Source organism: Dermacentor silvarum, chromosome 1 (genome assembly GCF_013339745.2).
Source record: "Dermacentor silvarum isolate Dsil-2018 chromosome 1, BIME_Dsil_1.4, whole genome shotgun sequence".
NCBI classification, from domain to species: domain Eukaryota; kingdom Metazoa; phylum Arthropoda; class Arachnida; order Ixodida; family Ixodidae; genus Dermacentor; species Dermacentor silvarum.
Window position 1 is genome coordinate 289415723 of NC_051154.1, and position 22821 is coordinate 289438543.

At 46.2% G+C, this 22821-nt stretch overlaps 1 protein-coding gene across 1 annotated transcript in view; it reads left to right on the forward strand.

The window, feature by feature from the left end:
* Positions 1-22821, forward strand: part of LOC119437206 (frequenin-1-like) — a 275518-nt gene that overhangs the window by 181987 nt on the left and 70710 nt on the right. Inside the window, exons 2-3 of the mRNA XM_037704257.2 lie at positions 3408-3432; positions 13860-13908. Coding sequence (XP_037560185.2) covers positions 3408-3432; positions 13860-13908 — 74 coding nt within the window. The remainder of the gene's footprint in view (positions 1-3407; positions 3433-13859; positions 13909-22821) is intronic.

The following is a 22821-nucleotide window of genomic DNA, read 5'->3' on the forward strand; positions in this document are numbered from 1 at the left end:
AACATTCCTTTATAGGCACATTTAATTTTATAATGTAAAAATCAGTAGACATAGTGCAAGAACTTGTTACGAAGGGGTGAGACAGAATAGTCATTGAAATAGCTATGGTGTCTGGCGGAAAAAAACAAGGAACTTAGAAAAAAAAAAAAAAAAAAGCTCAACAGGTGAATAAAAATGTTCGGCATGTCCTCTCGGGAAAATCACATTATGTAAATCGGTTGACTGTAAAATATATTCAAACTAAATTCTGGAGCTTTACATGCCAAAACCACGACTTGATTATGAGGCACGCCGTTGTGCAGGACTCCGGATTGATTTTGACCACCTGCGGTTCTTTGATGTGCACCCGGTGCACGGTACACAAGCGTGTTTGCATTCTGCCCTCATATCAAATGTATTTAATAGTTATGGTAGCGTGTATGTTACTGAACATAAAGCATATTTTTTTCGAGTGTTTGGTATGTACCATTTACTAGGAAAGCGTGTATTGATGTGATATAGTTTTGTTGTAGTCTAAATACTTCCTTAATCATAAGTGGCAGTACTGTAGGTTCGGACTGTGCGTATCGCATGCTTAATATTACCTCTCTGTTGCAATAGTGGCTTGACAATACTTGTTATTTTCTTGCTCCATGGCCTTCACAACGCTGTCCGTTGCATGTTGCGCCTTTTATGCTGTGTCCTTGCGTGTTGTGTTGTGTCCGTTCGTTGCGCGTTCTGCGCGTAGCACCAGTCACACAATGTTTGGCAGCACAAACTGTTCTCAGCGTTTAGACTCATTGATAATTGGTTGATCTTTGGTGAAGCTGCGACTAGGTTTTCTGTATTTCCCTGATGAAGGAGAACATTTCGTTTGCCGCGTTGTTATAATAATAATCATCATCATCATGCTCACGTGGGTAGAGCGCATGTACCTGCGTTTGGATCTATTGGTAATTTCTGGGCTGAAACAACCAATACAACTTCTTACTCGGCAAGTGATGCCTCATTCATGTGCCATTGCTAGTTGCGCTGCCCTCTGCTGCGCGAAAACAGCGGCTGTGTTGAGCGGTATGTCATGCGAAGCGATAGGGCACCGTTTCAATGTGCATATTTGGAGACTTCAGAGGCTCGCATGGCGTACGGCTACTACGATTGGTAAGACGGAACAAGGAAAGGCCATTGAATAGCGAGAAACACGAGTAGCTGAGACTAACACGAATGGCAATGCATGCTCAAAAGAATGTTATTTCGAACCAGCGCTCTGCGACAGACGGAACAAACGAAATTCTGAGCGCACTGCTTCCACGCTCTAATTAAGTGGCGGTATGCTTATACCAGACTTGTTATACCAGCTGAAAGCCTGCGCCTATCCTCGTCGTATATGTTCCTTTCTTCGTCCGCAGCTTACCACACAGCCAGGTACGAGCTTGGTAGCTTGTGCGCTGCGTAGAACATGCATTGAGCAGCCTCAATGAGGTGCATCGTGTACGCTCGTATTTCGGTGGTCATAGCAAACAGTGAGGACATGCTGACGTAGCTGGCAGTGGCCACAACTTGCGACGTGCCTGTGGCTGGACCCCCTCTGGTGGTTCTCGACGAGGAAAATGCAGTTACCATTTAGAAATCAAGAAGACAAGAACAATGTGAGAAGTAGCGCGAACAGAAAGGCAATAAGGACCTGTGTGTGGCAATGCACTTTACGTCTCAGCAACTTCACAATGACCCAGTGAGTCGCTGATAACATTACACGTGACTACGATCATGTAGAATGCGCGCCGCTAAAGTTTGAACTCTTTTTCCGCTTTACAACGATCCTTTCACATCTTCAGGTGAACCAGTATGAAAGTTAGCATATCGAAGGATACAAGACCGTCGGTTTACAAATAAGAATAAGGAATAGGTCTATATATTTTCTCAGCATAGTTATGTGAAGCAGCTACATCTGGGTATATATATATATATATATATATATATATATATATATATATATATTCTTTGCTTCCAACGCATCTAAAAAAAGACTAATAGAGTAGAACCCTGCAGCCTAGCCCCACAATATAGCTTTAAGTGTCCGCAAGTTTATTTCTGTGTTCTAGTCAAATGAAATCAATCGGATTCGGCATCGATTTACAGTGCGCGTTTGGCAGCACTAATGCCACGTGATCGCCATTCGGACTTTCAGGTTTGTTTTTCATTTAACAATACAGCCAATGTCGGCAGGATGAATGGTAACTTCTCCAATACTTGGATAGCGCTCGTATAATTGTTAAACTTAAATCCCGGGCTTTAACGTGCCAAAATCACGATATGATTATCATGAACGCCGTAGTGGGGGACTGCCGGAGTAATAGTGACCACCCGAGGTTCATTAACGTGCACCGAGATCACGGCACACGAACGTTATTTTTTTTTTTTTTTTTTTTTTTGCATTCCGCTCCCATCGGGATGCGGCCACCACAGCCGAAATCCAACTCGCGACCTTGGGCTCAGCAGCGCGACGCCACAGCCCCTAAGCTACCGCGGCAGGTTGTGCAATGGTTGTGTTTTTCCTTTTCGCTCCGCGCATCGATTCTTTCACAGTGGTCGAGCCCAGGTAGCCTCCGGCTGTTCCGTCGTTTCTGACGTCCTATAAGCCAACGAAGCAGGTGGCGACGCATTCCCGACACTAGCGTAATTGGGAGCCTGCTCTTCGTTCCTCTCAGATGCACGGACGGGGCCAGGGCGAAGAAAGAAATATCCAGAAGCGGCCGGTGCGCACCACATGTGGCAGGGAACGATCACGTAAAGCGCCATGTGCTCCCGCCCTGCAGTATAGGTGGTCCCGGCAGCGCATATTGCGTTGCGGGATCTTGTCTTTCCACCGATGCGAAAAAGCCGGCTGACGGCATCAAGAAGCAAGCAAGGAAGAGAGAGAAAAAGAAACTGGAGAAAACAGCTGAACTGAGCTTGCTCGCCAAAGCGGGCGAGGTACATTGACGCTGATACGTAATCCGAGGGACATGCCGGCCAGCGAAATTGGGAAGCGCCGAAAGCAAGGCTTCTACGTGGCTTCGGTAAAAGGGACCTAGGAGCGGAGCCGTGCAGACCTTTAGTATATAGAAACGCATGTACGAGAACGGCAGAGGAAGGAATCGAAAAACGATTGCGGCTACTTATAGGCGTCAGCGAAGAACACGCTTGGGGAACGGAGAAAGAAAGGCGTCTTTCGCAGGGGTGGCAACTGAGGAACGCAAAAGAAAAAAAAATGGAGCGTAATTGGTTGCGCTTCCGGGTTACTAGTAGTATGAGCGCCGTTGTTTCCTATTTGTGAACGTTACTGATTGTAACTGAATCGTGATCAATTAATTGCATCGGAAGTAATTCATTGCTTGACGATAGTGACTAAAAGGTGCTTTCTTTATTTCTCCCTTTTTCTTATCTTGCAGTTACAGAAAAAGAAGTTCGACAATGGTGAGTAAAACTTCTGTGCATCTTTTATCGCACGCTGATAAGATTTACTTACGCATTTTCTGAATAAAGAAAGAAGGAAAGCTAGAGAGTACTCGCACTTTGTGCTGTGCAGAGTGTGAATTTTTACAAATATATTTGGATGCTCTTCTTACTAAAGCCTCTGGATCTTATGAAAGTAGCAACTTGTATTTTTTAAAACTAAGAGTTTGTCATTCTCAGATCTATAACCTTATGCGCCATCCTTAACATTGTGTAGATGGTTGATTTCTGTTTACATTTTTTCTTACACCCAAGAGTTTTCCATTCTTTTCTTCTATTTTATATTGTCTTGATCGCTCTTTGTAGAAACAAAAATATGTACTCCCCCCTCACACAATGTTCCCACGTGGAACCCATGAGGTACCGTTTGAATGAACGAGAAATAAAATTCAATTCAATTCAATACCTGTATAAAAGAAACAAAAAATAACTGCCGGCAGCGCCTCGTAATTTGTGCGAAGACAGAAACATTGAAATTGCGCCCGCCTAATGCGCCGGTTATATTAAGCGACCATGTGACATTAGGCAGAAAATTCGTTAGTTCGGCGCCTTTACAAAGCCATTCATTCCTGGCGTACCTTTCTTTCTTTTGCATGAACACGCGGAGACAGTAGTAGTAATAGTAATAGTAGCCCGTGTCAATCTACATGTACCTTTGCGATTGTGGAAACTATGGATGGACGTTTGCTGATTGGTTGCGAACGGAGAGCAATAGCGTGCGCGGCGCGCATGGCCTGCTATCTTCTTCAGGCCCACACCATTGGACGCTGCTGAAGTTATTGTCCAATCGCGTAGCTCGGCGGCAAGATCAAAGCCCTTCACTTCTGTTCGAAGATCCAAGGGCGGTGCACACCCTCTATTCTCCCTTTCATAAAATTCTCCAATCACCTGGCCCCGTCTTTTTTTCAGCCGCATTTCCCCTTGCGCCTCCTGCAGCAATGTATCCGCATCGCCTCGAGCATATATATATATATATATATATATATATATATATATATATGCTTCATTTCGAGTCTTAGCTGCTGGACGCCTCAGAAATATGCCGAAGCTTTTAAATTGCTCACACCAATAACTTGTCCTAAGTGTGGTTGTAATTGCTCTCAAGCAAGAAATTTAATTCGACAATCTAATGACTTAAAACAAACGACCAACTGTGAACTTGAAAACAAAAACGGATCGTAGATCTCTCGTCACGGCCTAAAGCAGGCGCGCGAAAGTTTAACGCGGTGTACTTAAAAATCACAGGACCTCCCATTGAACGAGAAAGGGAACCCAGGGGTCCGGTTTTGTTAGTCACAACCATATGACGCCAACATATAATGAAGGCAACGAAAAGCATAGGAGAAATTATTTGTAGTTTCTTTTCTTTCTTTTTTTAATCGAAGAGTCGAAATGATAAGCCAAAGGGAAATGTAAGTACAGGAAGAAACAACTTGCCGCCGGTGGGAGCCGAACCCACTACGCGTGCGTTGCACTATCATTGTTGCACGCATTGTCACACTTACCAATACTATTAGCATGCGCATCTTCCTGCGCACTGAAAGGTCTGTCCTTCTGAGCCACGCTTTAAGCAAGTGTCGATTCTGGGCAAAAGTGGCCACAAAACTTCGAGGGAGTTGTTGGAAGCTTTCTTCATTAAAAAGAAAGGGTCCGATTGCTTTAGTGACACATCCATCACATTGTATTCTATACGCTTTCTTGAAAAAATGTTATCATGACCATGTAGTTCCATGTCATACCCGGGCTCTCTGCGCACGCGCGGAAGATAACTTTTTTTCTGTATGTTCTGACGCTGTCATTAAACAGTTTGGTAGTTGGCGCTGCACTGTCTCCTCTCTTCTGTCCCCTTTTCCCAAAATGCATTTCGCGCCACAGTCAAGTTTGCCTAGGAAACATCAGCACCAACTTGCCCAAGAAGAAGTTCTTTTGGAATATACCCGTAACCTCACTGTTTGTCATATATGATACGCGACAACGTTGGTCCATAAAGCCGCAAACATGCGTTTATTTTAAAAAATGGAGGTTTATTCGGTCATATTTGGTCGAAGAAACTGTTCCTCTAGTTTTTTTTTTTTTCACAAGAAAATAAATCTTCATGCCGTGAGGGAGTTACGCTAGTTTATTGGCGCGAAATAAATCAAGGCTATCCTGCCGGAGCCAGAATATTAGAAAACAAGAAATCAGTAGAAGGTAAGAGCAACTAAGGATGCATGACATTAAAGTTTATTTCTAAAGCCGGGGTCAGCAAAAATGTAAAAGAAAACCTACTTGTGCAGCTCACAGACGTTATTTCCTAAAGTTAAATTGGGTCTAAAGGTATTCGTAGTTGGCGCTGGGTGCGGGTTATAGCACCCCAAGGGCACACAATAAATGTCAGATGACACTACGGGCACTCGCACCAAAAGCTAAATCCAGGTCCCGCAGTCTTTACAATGTTCTATTTGATTTTTTAATTCGTTTCGTCTTATCGTGCGTCGCGCAGAGTGGCCGATACCAGCGATAAAGGCGGCGAAGTGGCAGCCAAGTCACGTCCGATCCAACGGAAAAGGGCCGAAAGAATGTAAAATGAAATGGATCGTTAAAAAATTACGGTTCCTGTACTGAGACCATCGCGAGCGAGCAAGAACGTTATCTGGAGAAACCCGCACAAATGGCTTCGTACAAAGGACAAGCACGGGACGCAGTTCCACGCAAAATGCGAGAGACAAAGACTGTAGTTATGCAATAAAAAGCGGTCACAACACTTCGCGTCACCTTTCATCTCCCATGCGGCACCTTGCAATCGAATACGCGCGAGGACACGTACTTACCGCGTCTTTTGGACGTGGCAATAAATTTACGTAAGCACCGATACCTTTCATTTCTATAAGCGAGAATAATGAATAGGTCACAAGAGGGGCTGGACTTTCCTTTTCCGACTAGTTTTTTAAATTGAGACCCTCGGATCCCCCCCTCCTTCTCGCTTAGTGCCTTACGAAGGCTTCGAATTTCGCAGTGTTGGCAACTTGAGAGTTTATTGATACACAAGGACTCATTAGTCAGTTGCCTGCTCCTAAGGTCACGTACTGCGTGACGCACGCGGTTAAATGGATAACATGAATAACACTCCGAACACTCTCCCAAGAAAGTGCGAGAAACAGAGACAGCGAGACAGCCAATTGGATGCAAAGAATGGAAACAAAGAAGGCCATGCAGAATTACAATAATGGGAAGAAAGGAATTAGAAGGGAAAATTTGTACGATAACACAAAGGCAGTGCCTTGCTATTTGAGGCTCGAGCCGGTTTCCCAAGAACAAAAACATACGGGAGTAAACATTCGCAACAAGTTGAGGCATGTGTCTGCTGCAGCAAATATCCGGAGACCACTCAGCACATCCTAATGAAATGCGAAAGGATTCACTCTGTGAGACTCGTAGGTAACGTGCAACTCCCAGCAGCGCTTGAATTTGAATCGAATGGAAACCTCAACCGGTCAAAAACAAATTATGGGGTTTTACGTGCCAAAAACAGTTCTGATTATGAGGCACGCCGTAGTGGGGGACTCCGGAAATTTGGACCACCTGGGGTTCTTTAACGTGCACCTAAATCTAAGTACACGGGTGTTTTCGCATTTCGCCCCCATCGAAATGCGGCCGAAGGGGGCGAAATGCGAAAAACTGGTCAGCAATCAAGATAAGCAAGATACATTCAGAGTATTGGTAAAAAAAATCAGGGAAGAGATTGATACGACCGGATTTGTTACAGGTGTACCCCGCGGTACAAGGTAGACAGAAAAGTTCTGACTAAGAAGAAAAAGGTGAAAGTTTAATTAGATGTTTACTAAAATGCTAGAATGAAAAACATGTATAGCATACCTGATTAAATCAAGCAGGCTATGTGACTATTTGTCATCGCCCCGTTTCAAAGGGGATCCCAATAAATTATCATCATCATCATCATCACGGCTAATCTTGTACACATACACAAATACCCGAAAAAGTAGACAAAATGATGGCCGCAGCGGTAGCTTACTTGTTAAAGCGCCGGACGTGTAATATGAGAGATGTGTGTGCGACTCTCTCTATACATGCAGTCAGTTAGGGATTTGGCAGGAAAAGAAAGCAAATGGTTGTCTCATGGATACGTTACACTTTCAATGATTTCTGATATTGGTGCTATTGGGTTTATGTGTACACCTGTGTGCCAGAGTAACGGACTACCCACCAGCTTTCGAACTGCAATTGCGCATCACCTGATGGCGTAGTTGCCACTTTGTAGGCTCTATAGTTCATTCCCTTAAAGACGTCACGTAGAAACAACGATTTTCTTGTTGACGCAGGAGTGGACTTTTAAACAGAACGTTGAGGTCTGATACTTGCGCACGGGGCAACAAAGGGGAGCGGATGCAAGACACTGCTTCGGGGATGTCTCTGGCTCATTTCGACTTACTATATTTTATGCTGTTCGAAGCGTTGTGGAGCTTTCGAACGTCTTTCTCACTGTGCCGTCTTCTGGCCGAAAGAAAGAAAAAAAACCTGAATGTGCTGGAATTATCATGCTAATCAGAATATGCTAAATCACTTTAGGAACGCTTGCCCACCCCAGCTCATGAGCGTCTACCCTTGGACCACTTGTTAGGCAGCGCTCAGACTGTGTGCATATTTACCCACAAAGTAAGGAAGCAAGCCGGCATTCGCCTGATTGTCCTCCCTGCCTTTCAAGTCTTTTTAGGCGGCAGAACTATCACACACACACACACACACACGCACACGCACTCGCACGAACGCACACAAACTTGGCACATAAAACCCCATCATTAAAGATTAGGCACGCACCACGCACGCGCGACCGCCATTAAGATGAATGATTTTCGGGTTATTTTTAACATTCTCTGTCGCCTTTTTTGGCTGGAAAAGAAGACACACATTTGAATTTATCGTTTTATTAAATGTCGCAACAAGTCTAAAAAGGTTTTCTTAAAAGGCTTAGCGCTGACAATGGAAATACAATCTCAATAAAGAGACATTTAGAGGTGCGAGAACTTCACATTTACATAACCACCATAGTTCGCACTGCAAACGTATTTTCAAATTCCCCAGTTCAAAAAAGACGCATTCCCAGTTTAGATGTCGACAACATCGACCTAGATAACACAGATATTTCATAATCCTGACGTTTCGTCGAAAAAGAAAGCCTTCAATCTTCACGACAAAGGGGCCTTGGTCGTATGGAATGGAACGAACGTCCAGCTTGCTTTCGTAATTCTTTTCAAAAGTCGGCTTCTCTGTTACGACAGAGCACCAGATCGCAGTAACAAAATGTGTGACGTTATGACAAAAGTTCGTCTGAAAATACACTGCAAAGAAAAGAGAAAGAAAATCCCGTTTTGTATTTTGCGACCGGGTTTTCAATGTACACCTAAAGAAGATCCTTAATCGAATTGGTAGACATGGTGAGTTGCGTAGCGGGCGGGAGCAGCTTCCCCGCGCGTTTTGAATGCTAGCTGGCACGCGTTACGCCGGCTGCACTGATCAGCGCGGTATCCGTTTTTGCTACTACTGCTGAACCGCGCGCTGTCTTGCTGTGGAATCGTTTTTTTTTAGAAAATAAATATGATTGAGAGCGATCTTTACATGCCTCCATCGAATCTTTCCTCTGTGCAACGTGCAATTTCATAAAGTAGACGCAAGACGCCTTGTGACATGAGGAAATGTTTATTTTGCTCTACATAAATGCTTCTTCCGGACTTTTGATGCGTTCATCTATTGTTGTGGAACTAGGTAATCAGCAGTAGTTCCCGTACGAAGCTCCAGCGAATGGCATCAACTGAAAAAAGTAAACTACATGCATGCTTCATTTTGGTATTTAAACCTGATAGGAAAACTGCGTGTAGAGGCGAAACGTGCGAAAGTGGTGAATGGGCGACATCACAAACAAAAGCAATTCGCTTTTACACACATGGCGTTGAAAATAACCGACTGATCCCAAACAATACCACACATAAAATATGACGAGAACATCTGATTTCAATGCATTTATCCATTCCCGGGCCTTATTTCCTGCACTTTAGGAGCACAAATACAGCGGGCGACTGCACGTTTTCGACACAACATAGCCTCAGCCGAAGCGAGAGTATGCCACGTACACAGAGGTGGCCACAGCACAGGCTCCCAGCCAGACCATGCTAGACGCTGGCAGAATGCCTTCTACTCCCACTCAAGACAAATGCGTGGGTGCAAAGCCTATTCGCAGTCGTTCAGGAGATGGAAATTTTGAGATACAAGATTGTGGTTTTTGAGCTCCTCGGCGTTATCTTTTTCGCGTTCTGCCGGCGCAAGCAACACACTCCCGTGTTATCACTCTTGGCAATCGCTCGTCGCGTTTTCGACAAGCGTGAGTACCGAAAGAAGGTATATGTTGTTGGGGGGGGGGGGGGGGGTAACGTCACGAACTTGGCCGCGTAAGATTCCGTCAACGCGAAAATAACTTAAGGCTGCACCACAGCGGCCCACCGTCTTTCGCTACATCATATCTGTCGCTGTGTCACAATGCCCTGTGCGGTCAGCATGCCCAACAAGTACCCCAAAATCTACCGAAATAAGTTACAATAATGTTGGGTGTCAGAGAAAGCTTCACAAATGTCCTAGTAAGATTCAGTACACACGAAACTAACTGCGTCACAACGGCCGAGCTATACTTTTCGCGAACTGCGTCACAACGACCGGTGCGGCCGCGTGCCCCAACCGTAAATTGCTTGAAATGCAGCGCAGACTGTCAAACAATATTTCTCACCTTGCCGCAGTCGAATAGCGCAGTAGCGCGGTGTCGAAGTGCAGAAGGAACGCAGAATGCGCCGAGAGCCCAAGAGACCTACAGATACATAAAAAAAAAACGAAAAAGAAAGACGAACGTGACGTCGAACAGGCGATCGCTCACATTGGCAGTCGACCTCGCTCAGTTCGGTGGCGTGTCTGGTGCATGGGACATGCATCTGGCGCGTCTGGCGTATCATTGGCATGTCCTTAGGTAACGCAAGGAAAATAAGTCGTAAAGTGTATGTTCATTTATACGCAAAGCTTTTTAGTTTTAGTGGGAAAGAATAAAAAATAAAATAAAATATTTTCTGCTGACTTCATTTCACATTCTTTTTTTCTGATGCTCGCGTCAGCTAACGGCTGGTATGAATACTAGTGTGACGTATTTCCTGCTGCCACTTTTCGCCGAGTGTCCCCTCTTGTTGAATTTCTTTCTCTATATATAACCCTAATTTGACTTACTCCGTGTGCAGCGGTCAGTTAAAGGGCACATATATATTATGGAGAGAGAGAGAGAAACGTGGTGGGAAAGGCAGGGAGGTTAACCGGAAAAGATTCTGGTTTGCTACCCTGCACTGGGGGAAGGGGTAGGTGAAATGAAAGTCGGAAAGTATAGGGAAGAGAAAAAGCAGTCACGAAAAAAAATTCAAGGAATAAAAAAAGGAGGAGGTTGGAAACGTCTGTGAGAAGACTATCTGTCAGATAGTCCACTCGATCGCAAAAACTTCAAGAGTGCCTTGACTGACTTGTTGTGTGACGACTGTATAGGCCGGCGCTCCCGGACTGTCTGCTCCGAAAGGGGCCGGTCGTCAAGACGTGCCAGCGCGGTCGCGAGTGACTGCCTATGTGCGCTGTATTGGGGACAGTGACACAGTACGTGCTCGATTGTTTCGTCGTCGCCGCAGTGATAACACGCAGCACTATCGTCCCATCCGATGTGGAAAGCAAACGACTTTGTAAATGCGACACCAAGCCACAATCGGCAAAGTACCGTTGTTTCGGGTCGGGATAGTCCAGGTGGAGGTCGAAGTCGAAGACAGGGCTCCAGTCGATGCAGACCTGTGTGTTGCAAACTAGGTGTGTTCCACAACGATTGTGTGACGTCGTTTGCAAGCACTCGAAGTTTCGCTGCTGCATCTGTTCTTTACAGCGGGATTGGTTCCTGTGCGCCGTCTTCATGAGCAGATCGAGCAGCTTCATCGGCATATTCGTTTCCCATTACGCCACAGTAGCTAGGGAGCCACTGAAAGGTGACGTCGTGTCCTTGCTCGACTAGACAATGAAGGAGCTCTCGGATTTCGAGGACTAGTTGTTCGTAGGGTCCACGGTGTAATGCGGAAAGCAAGCAATGTAGCGCTGCCTTGGAGTAACTGAAAACACTACACTTGTTAGGTGGTTCCTCACGAATTATGCGAAGTGCGCTAGGAAGATCAGCAAGCTCCGCGGCTGTCGATGTCGTCTGGTGTGATGTCTTGAATTTCAAGGTGGAGACTTTCGCAGGAAAAAACACCGATCCTGCAGAACCATCCATGGTGGTTGAACCATCAGTGTATAGATGGGTATGATCAATGTATTTTTCGTAAAGCATGATCAGCGAAAGTTGAATAAGAGCTGGTGATGAGAGTTCGGCTTTCGTTCGAATTTCAGGCACTGTCAGTCGAACTTGTGGCTGAGCCAAGCACCAAGGAGGAAACAAAACTCTCGTTGCAGCTGTGTAACCTGATGGAAGGTTTATACGATAAGGCAGTATCGTCTGACAAAAAGAGGCACGTGGTCGGTCTTCTGGCAGTGAGGCTAGATAGTGGGAAGGGGCGCGAGCAAGGTGCCTGACGTGTGCTCTGAGCGCTTCCATAATAATGTGAATCTTGGCTGGTTAATCATGTGCAATTGCAATGGTTTCTGATGTTGATGTACATCGTGGCAACCCTAGACAGACCCTAAGTGCCTGTGCCTGAGCACTTTCGATTGTACGGATGTTAGTTCTACAGGTATTGGTCAGCACATCCAAGCTGTACCTCAGATACCCGAGAAACAGCGTCCTGTAGAGTTGCATCTTCGCGTGTACTGAAGTACCCCAGGATTTTCCTCCAAGAAACTTGAAGAGATGAGAGATGGCTGTCAGACGCTTCTTTAGGTTGGTGACATGGGAACTCCAACAAAGGTCACGATCGATGATTACCCCTAAGAACCTGTGCGTTCTGACATAAGGGATATTTTGTCCATCGATGGATATGGTGTATGGTGTCATTCGTTTCCGGCTAAATGCGATTAATGCGCATTTTTCTGGAGAAATCTTGAGGCCTTGTTCATTAAGGTACGTCGTTATCAACGCTGCAGATTTTTGGAGCTTTGCACGTACTTGAGGACGCGTCACGCCAGATGCCCAGACGCATATGTCATCCGCATATATTGACAACTTCACCGTATTTGGTAGGCATTCTACGAGGGCAATGAGCACAAGATTGAAGAGTGTTGGGCTCAACACACCACCCTGTGGTACTCCACAGTGTGTATAGTGTTGAGAAGTTGGGCCGTCTTCAGTATTCACAAATAGAGACCGCATATGTAAATAATTGCGTGTCCAACGATAAAGCCTACCGCCGAGACCAACCATTTCCAGAGCCTCTAATATAGCCTCATGAAGAACATTGTCATATGCTGCTTTGATGTCGAGGAACATGGCGACAGATAATCGCTTACACGTCTTTTGATGTTGAACGTAAGTAACCAAATCGATGACGTTGTCAATGGAACATCGGTGACGTCGAAAGCCAGCCATTGCGTCTGGATAAACTTCATAGCGTTCCAGGTACCATCCAAGTCTGGCGAGGATCATTCGTTCCATCACCTTCCCAATGCAACTAGCGAGCGCGATTGGGCGGTAGGAAGTAATCTCTAGAGGAGACTTGCCAGGTTTGAGGAGTGGTACCAGGCGGCTGGTCTTCCATTCTTGAGGAACGTTTCCATTCTCCCAGGACTCATTGAAGATGTTCAGCAAGGCACTTTGCGCTAGTTCACCGAGGTGGCACAAGGTACGTTAAGAAATACCATCTGGTCCAGGTGACGACGACCGATTACATAGGGCAAGTGCCGCGTCGAGCTCTTGAGTGGTGAACGGCAGATCCATGCGTGAGTCCCGTGTGTCCGGAACGTAGTCAAAGGTAAGGGAACTTGATCCCGCTGACTGGCCTGTAATCATGGCACAGAAATCTTCCGCTACGTCGAGGTCTTGTCGGCGTTGGAATATATATATATATATATATATATATATATATATATATATATTATGGAGGATTCGTAGCAACGATAGTGAAGATATTTTAGGAAGAAACCATTGCGAATTTCTGCGACAGCGCTAAAAATAAGGATGTATAAGGAACAGAAAAAAAAGAAACCAAGATGCGCCACAATTTTTCTTGAGTTTTATGAAAGCAAGGATGGGGTAGGGGAGGGCCTAAAGAAGCAGCGTGTTTTATAATCCGACGTTCCCCATATAAAGCGGCAGCTGGTACAATTATAAATAACTGAAGCACGTCAAATTTTTCTCTAGCCTTTTCTCACCTTTACTTGGTTGTCTTTTTCTTCCTATATAGGTACAAAGGCTTTCTAAAGGACTGCCCCAATGGATTACTCACAGAACAAGTAAGCCGAATTTCAACTACCGTTTTCATCTGTTACGTTGTGTATTGCTTGCTATACTGTGCGTGAGTATCACCTTGTGAGAAGGTATTTACTGGTGTATGAGGTGAAAACGACGCATTTTTTTTTTTCGCGTTTTGCATTTAAGCCTCGCCTCGCGGAAATGATGTGATGTACTGCGGGGGCAGATAATTGCGAAATGAAGTGCGTCCTTTATTTTCATAATTGGCATTAGAGAGAGAGAGAGAAAGAGAGCAATGCCAGAATAACGGGCGATAACTTGCCGCACGCGTTGTGAAAGAAGTAGCAAGTTTTCGCAATGCCTGGGCTGCTTTAAGTTCGATCACATTTTAAAGCTGGAATTTAACTGTGACACGCGTGTGTGAAAGAGACAGAAAGAAAGGAAGAGAAAGGAAGGGTGGAAGGAGGAGAGTGAGTGAGTGAGTGAGTGAGTGAGTGAGTGAGTGAGTGAGTGAGTGAGTGAGTGAGTGAGTGCACCTACCTAGTCTGGAAGCTAGCACCTGCAACACATTTTCTGAGGATAAAACCTTCGTCGCTGGCAGTTGGCTAGAAAAGCTGCGTATCTATTTTTCTTTACTCATTGCTTTTGTGATTTACAGCAACCGGTTAACAGCTAGTTCAGACGAGATATGCTCCAAAACATCTCAGCATGCAAAGCTATCTAAGCAATTTAGAGGATGGTAATTTTTTTATGTTTCATTATGTTCAATGACACGTGAGGCGTCACGGAGGGGAGTAGATATCACGATATGTAGTAAGGATTGTGGTTTTAAAAAATGGTGGGACCGGAATTACTGTCTAAGGAGGCGAGAAGACCGTCCCAGCTAGACGCTGTACTCGGCACGAAGGTGTTTGAATGCAGATTTGTACGGCAGCTTGGGACGTGGGACTTGAATGTGTGGGCGAAGCGAGATTAGATGTAATGAGTGTGTGACTGATTTTTCGAATATATCGCAGGCTTTACTGAAGCAGTACCACATGAACAGCAAAGTTGTAACTTTTTGGGTACAAGTGATCTTAACCGTGCTTTAATTTGTTCTTTGGCGGTTGCCTTTTGCACAGAACGTGAACATTTAAAAAATGTCCCTCGCCCAATGAGTCAGAGGTGCACCTGTGTGTGATTTGGCTGCTGCTGTGTGTTTCACCTGCGCTTTATTTAGCGGTGGTTATATTTATCCGGACAATCTTATTATGTTAAGTAGTCCCATGAACATAGTGGCGTGTTGCCTTCACGGCTACAAGACAAGCACAAAAACGTCTTTTCACCAGCGGTTCTAATTTGTCCTCCCTCAGTTTGGCAGCTCTCTGAACTTTTGGACAAACATTTCCTCCTCCCTTTCTTGGCTTGACGAGCCTAAAGCATCACGCGCTTCCCGTATACCGGGTGGTTCACGAAATGCGTTCGAAATTTCTTAAATATAAGGAAGACGCAATATACAAATCATTTCCACTCGAATTGAGTTTATCACAGAGGCGTACTTCTGAAATTGACTCGAGGTAGTAATTAGACGAGTAATTAGGTAAATTAGACAATTTTGTTTTTTGCCAAAAAAGCCCGAAGGTTGACCTCAATAGACGAGGTCGAAGCATATTATGCGATGTGCTCATAACCATTTCCAGGTATGCAAAAAGTACGCCCTGATATTTTTTTACAGCGTAACGAATTCTGGTCAATTTCACATAGAAAAGTGAAACGGAAGTGTCGAAGGGTGCAATTTTCAGGCCCTAAGCTTAGTCCCATGATCGGCGTGACTGCTTACGCCTCACCGTTGGGCAAACATAAAAAAATTAAATTACGAAGACCACCTATTCGAAACGTGGGAGGCCAAGCTCGCCCTCGGGGACCTGGAAGACCAACGACAACTCGTCGCCAGGGCCAAGAGGGCAGCCGAAGCCAGAGGGTTCCTGGACTAAGGAACCTTCCCCCCTCAGGGTGATACCGGGCCTCGCTCGGGACACTGTTTCAAGAATAAACGTTTCTTTCTCTCTCTATGGGGTTTTACGTTCCAAAACCAGTTCTGATTATGAGGCACGCCGTAGTGGGGGACTCCGGAAATTTGGCCCACCTGGGGTTCTTTAACATGCACCTAAATCTAAGTACACGGATGTTTTCGCATTTCGCCCCCATCGAAATGCGGCCGCCGTGGGGCAAGCATCAAGTGATTGTCCTTGTCCTTATCAAGCCGCTATTTCGCTTGCTTCATGCTCGCCTGACGGTGATGCGTAAGCAGTTGCGTCACCCACGAACCTTAAGCTAAGGGTGTGACAGTTGTGTCTTTCGGGACTTCAGTTTCACTTTAAATTAGATTCTGAGGTTTTACGTGCCAGAGCCACGATGTGATTATGAGACCAGCCGTATCGGGGGATTCGGGATTAACTTAGACCACTTGGGGTTCTTTAACCTGCACCCTTCAGTGCCGCTTTTCTGGGTGAAATTGACCAGAATTTATTACGCCGTGAAAAAAAAGCAGTGTTTACTTTTTGCATGTCTGTAAATGGTTATGAGCACCTCGCATGATGGTCTTCTATTGCGGTCGATCGTCTGGCTGTTTTGGGAAATATTGATTAGTTTAATTTGCATAATTACGTGTGCCGAACTACTTCCAAATGTACGCTTCTATGGTTAAAGCAATCCAGAGGAAACCATTTAACCATCTGATCTTCTCTATGTGTAAGGAATGTCGGACGCACTTCGTGAGAGGGACACCCAATATGGTGCAGCACCTTTCCCCTGCTAGGGCAACATTTCTATGTGCTATGCCTGCTACGCATGGTTAAACGTGGCTCCAAGAAACTGGGATTCTTTCTTTCTTTCTTTAATTCGCAGGGTTGGCGTTAGAAGCACATGTGGCAGTTTTTGAGGAGGTACAGCGTGAGCGCAATATCTCTGTTTAAAACAGAACTCCCTTACTGGACGTTATTGAACGTCTTAAAAGCAAAATGAACAAGTTTATTTTTTTTTTGTAAGAGTGTGCTGGTCGGCTAATAACGGTTGAGTTCAGAAAGGGCATCGCTGTCCACAGTTTTTCTGCGTTGTTAGCGCTAGAACACCCTGTATAGCGAGCTCAATTCTGTTCTTGTTGAGGGCGGATGAAGGCGATTGCTTGTTTTTCTAGACAGAAATTGTTCGTGCGAAATTCAGCGTCGATAACTGTTAGGAGTGGAATGCTCCTGGTCCGCTGTGATGGCGTACTGGCGCCACCTGCGCGGTGGCTTAGCGGGCGCATTTCGATGGGAGCGAAATGCAAGAACACCCGTGTCCCTTGCATTTGGGGCAGGTTAAAAATCCCCTAGTGGTCCAAATTAATCCGCAGTCCCCCACTATGATGGGCCTCATAACTATGTCTCGGTTTCGGCACGTAAAAACGCAGATTTTAATTTTAAGTGCTCATTAAAAAAAAGAAAATCTCCATTTGTTTTCAACGTGCGTAGGTTTCCGCAATTTCCGTTCACAGACGATGAACCTGCTGCCACCGGACAGAAACGTAACCGGTAACCCAGCAAATTTTGGCGCAATCACGAATCATGTATTAGTAACCCTCGTGTGACACCTGATAAAGACGGATCGCCATATGGAGTGCTGAACACGCTCGACTCCACAGCGCTCAATGATCCATGATCGTGTTTCTTCGCTTCCATTAATGCTGGTGCCTCACATTTTGCTCGACAGTAATAGCCATTGGTTTAGACTGAGCTACGTAACTTGGCACTCCCAATAACTCTTTATCGCCAGACGGCCTCCAGTGATCAAAAGTGTCGAGCGCGCTTCACTTTGTGATGCTTTTTACAAAAAGAACAGAGATGTAGGGGCCTCGTCATTTGTAGAAGCCAAATACGTTTAAGTGTCATACGAACTGCCTGCCCTCTCACGACAAGAGGTCGATACTTTCCGATGAGGCGCAAGACCACAGGTCTTCTAACACCTGCCTGGCTGTTACCAAACCACCCGTGAGTGTTCACGGACGCGTCCGTTTAAGATGGTCATACCCGCCGTTCAGGCACTCTTGTAATATGAACACATGTCCTGCGTTCTCTTGCTTGTTCGTGTCTTAAGTGTTGCTGATGCAGAAGCACGTCTGAATGCTTCGTACGGAAGTCACTTTGGGGCCATTAATACTCTGCTGGTGAGAGTGTGCTTATTGAGCGCCAATTGAATGCGGCCGCATTCCCATATGTCCTCGGAGAGCCTGCACGAAATTTCGCGATCAAAACTATACGCTACCCTCATCGCTGGATTACTCTCTGGCACTATAGGGGACCTGAAAGTTAGTATAGAGACTCAGAGGTGCTTTGTATATAACAGCCTGCTGCGAAATGAGAGGTCACTTAAGCAAGACGCCGATATTGTTTCAGTTTAGCTCTTCTTTGGCTCTGCCGAAGTGACCACCGATCTGCCATCTTTTGTAACAGTGAAATAACATAGCGAGCTGAAGCAGGACCTGGGTAATAAGTATGCATCACGTATGTCAAATTCCACGAGCACCTGCCGAACTAACTCCGCTACTATGCAAAACCTTCGTTCATAAGTTGCTGTGGTAGTGAACTTCATAAAGCGGAAGTGTTAATCAAAATTCTTGTAGAATGAAAAGAAAAAAACGAAAACGGAGAGAAAAGAATATTTGGCGTACACGAATGGAACAATGGGACTGCAGCTAGCTCATCTTGCCGAAAACCATGACAGGTTCAAAGAGATCCAGTCGCAGAAACGGCGCATAGGCACGAGCTGGAACGCCTACACGGGAGAGCCGCAATTTTCTTTCAATTTTTTTTGGCATACCTTTTCGACAGAGCGATGGGTGCATTTCAATTCCAGTTCATCTTGAGCGTAACATTTCCTGACATTTGAGCGCGAGCATGCGTTGAAAGGTTAGGGGCGCGCACGGCACCGTCTATCGCACCGCTGAATGCATAAAGAGAACGCTGATAGCTCATCGGACTCACTGGCTGCCCTGGGCATGCATATAAATGCCCCGGGCGTGTATGCATTATGCCTCGGAGGGAGTGCGAAGAATGCGTGTACGTTTGCTTTTCTTTCTTTCTTTTCTTTTTTTATTGTCATTTGGAGGCTTGAGTTCTGCGATTACTGCTTTCACCAGCTCGTCACTCGCCTGTTGCGCATCGTGCTGCACGACATTCGCGCGTTTTTAAGGTGCCGTAGCCATTCTCGAGATGCGCTCTCATTTGAAGTCCCATACCCCCTCGACTCCCTCATCCTGTCGCGCATGGCTTTCGTTGGGAAGACATCCTCTCGTCATTTGGCGCAGTCCACGGACAATGAAGGTGCCACGTTCCCGACGAAGGCAACGAAAGAGGAGGCTGTGCACCGACCTCTGTAAATACACGGCTGCAGTCGCTGCTTGAGCACGTCTTACTACAAGACAAGGTCCTTGTTGAATGTGCCGAGTTCACTTAGGTCTGGCGAAAGAAGTAAAGCTGAAAGGCACTGACGTGGTTGGGTACGGAAAGCCGACTAACGATAAAGGAATTCCGAGTCTTAAATCAGCTTCACGCTTCTTATTATGAGTGCGAGAATTCTTAACTAACTCGGTTGGAAGCCAAAATTATGGCCCCGGGTGGTCGTTGACTTTAAGTAGTATAAATGCTCGGTGAACGCCGGGCCGTTTCGATATTCTTTCCTACTGGGAGCGCCATCACTTCAATTTTCCTCTCATCGACTGGTGCACCTGTCCTCCTTATGTGGCACTTAGCAGAGTTTACAAGCTTAACTTTAGATTGTAACCTGTTTCAAGTCGTTAAGCAACCACCCTGTGGTAGTAACATTTTAGATTTAATTCTAACAACTGCTCCTGAGTCAGTTGATCAAATGACGTGTATTAAAGGCTTCACTGACCAAAACTTACTGCAAGTAAAGCTTAACGCGTCCTCGTCATTTATAGGTTTTGCTACAAAAAACATACAAACTATAACAAAGCTAACTATAACGTTACAAATGCCGATTTAGAAATGTTCTTTACTCATGTGCTGTTACCTTCCTTTCATAGTCGATCGGTCATGGAAAGTTGTATACTCCTCAGGAATAAGTTGTTCGCTTTGGTTAACCAGTACGTTCCTCTCATTAAAATAACTAACGATAAGTCTAACCCATGGTTCACCAAATCGCTACGCTCACTTCAAAATAGGAAGATACGGCACTTCGACAGTGCCAAGCGCTTGAACACCCAAGAAGCTTGGGACAGATACAAAAAAAATCCTAAGTACTTACTGCACCGCTCTCCACTCAGCTGAAGATAATTACTCATGACCTTAGCTACCAATACATGGCGCCTATAGAAATCACAGTTGAAGGAGCCGCATGTCTTAGAAATAACCTTAAGCTATCTAAATCCGGTGGCATCGACGGTATTAATTCTAAAATACTCAAAAATACAATTTCTGTGTCCAAAATTTTGTGCCGAATGATATATATTCACACGTGCGCATTATTGCTTATGACTGCATTGTTCCATTAAGGGTACTAATGATCATCTAACCTTCCAAGATGATCTTGAGCTCGTTTGTACTTGGTGTAATAATTGGCAAAGGAAGCTCAACGTCTCTAAGTGTAAAGTAATCTCTTCCAGCCACAAGCATGCTACCTCTACATTTTAACTGGTTGGACGACGACGAAGTGCCTCTTTGATAGAACGCTTCTGTCAACGAGATTGCCCACGACGCAGCGCGTGCGCTTACTGACCGTGCCATCCCAGGGCAACCCCACCTCGCCGAGATAGAGACCAACCGGGATGCACCCATAACGTACAATGAAATCACAAAACACTTCTACCTTGGACGCCGGATCTTCCCGCCCCCGCACCCCAAACTTAACAGACCGCAGGCGCTAACCCTACGCTTATTACAAACAGACACATACCCAAACCCCGCCAAGCTCCACGTTCTCTGTCCCGACGCGTACCCCAGCGACATGTGCCCCTCGTGCGGATACACGGCGACACTCGCACACATGCTCTGAGAGTGTAGGAACGCTAATCCCGACTCAACCTCAGACAAGTGGGAGAAGTCCTTCAGAAGCTCGCTTCTCGCCGACCAGCAATGGGACATCCAGCAGGCCCACGAAACGGCCGCCAGGTATTCCCTGTCGGTCCCTACGTGGGAGACGCCCGCTACGCCCTAAGCGCGTCCTGCAGGACCCAAATAAAGTTTGTCCAGTCCAGTCCAGTCTCTGTTCGTTGCATTTTCATTAAATTTTCCACGTTTTTCGGGGACGCTGCTTCCTGCCTCGTGGCGACGGCGGTGGAGCCTTCCCCAGGCCCGCCCAGCCTGAGGCCTGCTATCCCAAGCTCCCCGGGGAATCAATGCGCCTGGTCCAGCACCAGCGAGGTCATCAGCGAGGCTCGCTGCCTTGTGGCTATGGACGCGGAGTCAACTGCGGTGACACCCGGCCAGAGGTCAACCATGACGAGCTCATCGAGGAAACGGAGTTCCTGGTCCAGCACCAGCGAGGACACCAAACTGTACTCGGTCACCGGTGACGACTCGTCAGATGACAGCTTCAAATCTGTGATGAGCAGGAAGGCCAAAAGAAGGATTCTCAAGGTGTCTTCACCAGCGAGGACATTAACCATGAAGACAAAAAGTGAACGCTGGCCGCACTCCGTCCTCTTCGTGCCCGAGGACTCCTCCATCAGCCTCCGAACCCTTAGCAGGCAAGCTCTCTCCGTGTTCCTCGAGGGGGTCGCGCCGAATGAAATATGGGAAGTCCGAATAAACACGCGAAAGAATATCCTCGCTGTGGACGCGACAAATGGCAGCGCGTTGGACAAGCTTCGGAAAATAACAGATTTGGGCGGCATCAAAGTCTGAGTGATGTTATCATTGGACGGAGCTGGCATGGGGGGCGTCATTTACGACATTGATTTGGCCATAGCGAACTCAGACCTGCCAATTCTCATCAAACGGGCTACCGAGGGAGTTATAATCACGCATGTACTTCGCCTTGGTAACACCCGCTGCGTTAAGCTGATATTCAAGGGCAATTCCATCCCTTCGCATCTCAAGGTTGGCCACTTCCGACATGCTGTTCGGCCATTCATCCCCAAGCCACTTCAGTGTCATAACTGCATGAAGATTGGCCATGTCAAGGGCGTCTGTACAAAGAGTACGGTTTGTCCTCGCTGCGCTGAGTCGCACACTGTGGACGCTTGCCGCGCAACAAATCTAAAGTGCGGTAACTGTGATGGCTCCCACGATGCCTCATCCAAAGACTGCCCGCAAATCAAGAGAGAAATTTCCGTGCTTAAACAAATGGACAGAGACAGCTCATCCCACAGAGAAGCTGCTGAGACTGTACGATGCCGGCGTAATCGTCGACGCAAGCGTACAAGACGGGGTGCTAATCATGCGCAGAACGTACCCAACCCACTACCTTCGAGTGCAAGTAAACATACAAGCACGAAGAAGATTGAGACTGAGAAATCTAACGCCGCGGAAGACTGGCCTGCGCTTCCGCGCACACAGCCTGCCAAGGAGCCTACCCGCTTGATGTCTACTTCCACGCATACTTCGGTTGATGAAGTACCAAGGGTTGACCGACAGATCATACCGATGCTGCGGTACCTAATGAATGTCATTAAAGAGCTACTGACAAGTATCGCAACTCCAGCCGCTCGAAGTGGCCTGCAAGTGCTGGACACGCTGAGCCCAGTCTTAGTAGTCCTCGAGTAGAACCATGGCTGACAATCACCAATCGTTCCGCAAAGAGGTCAGAGAAGCATCGATAATCCAGTGGAACGCCAGAGGACTTAGATGTCGGATGCCTGACTTTCGTCAGTTTGTATACTCTAACCGCTTCCCAATCATCGTAATCTGTGAACCGAAATTAACAAACCCAATCCGGCTATCGGGCTACGAATCCATCATGTCCTCAGCTTACAACGA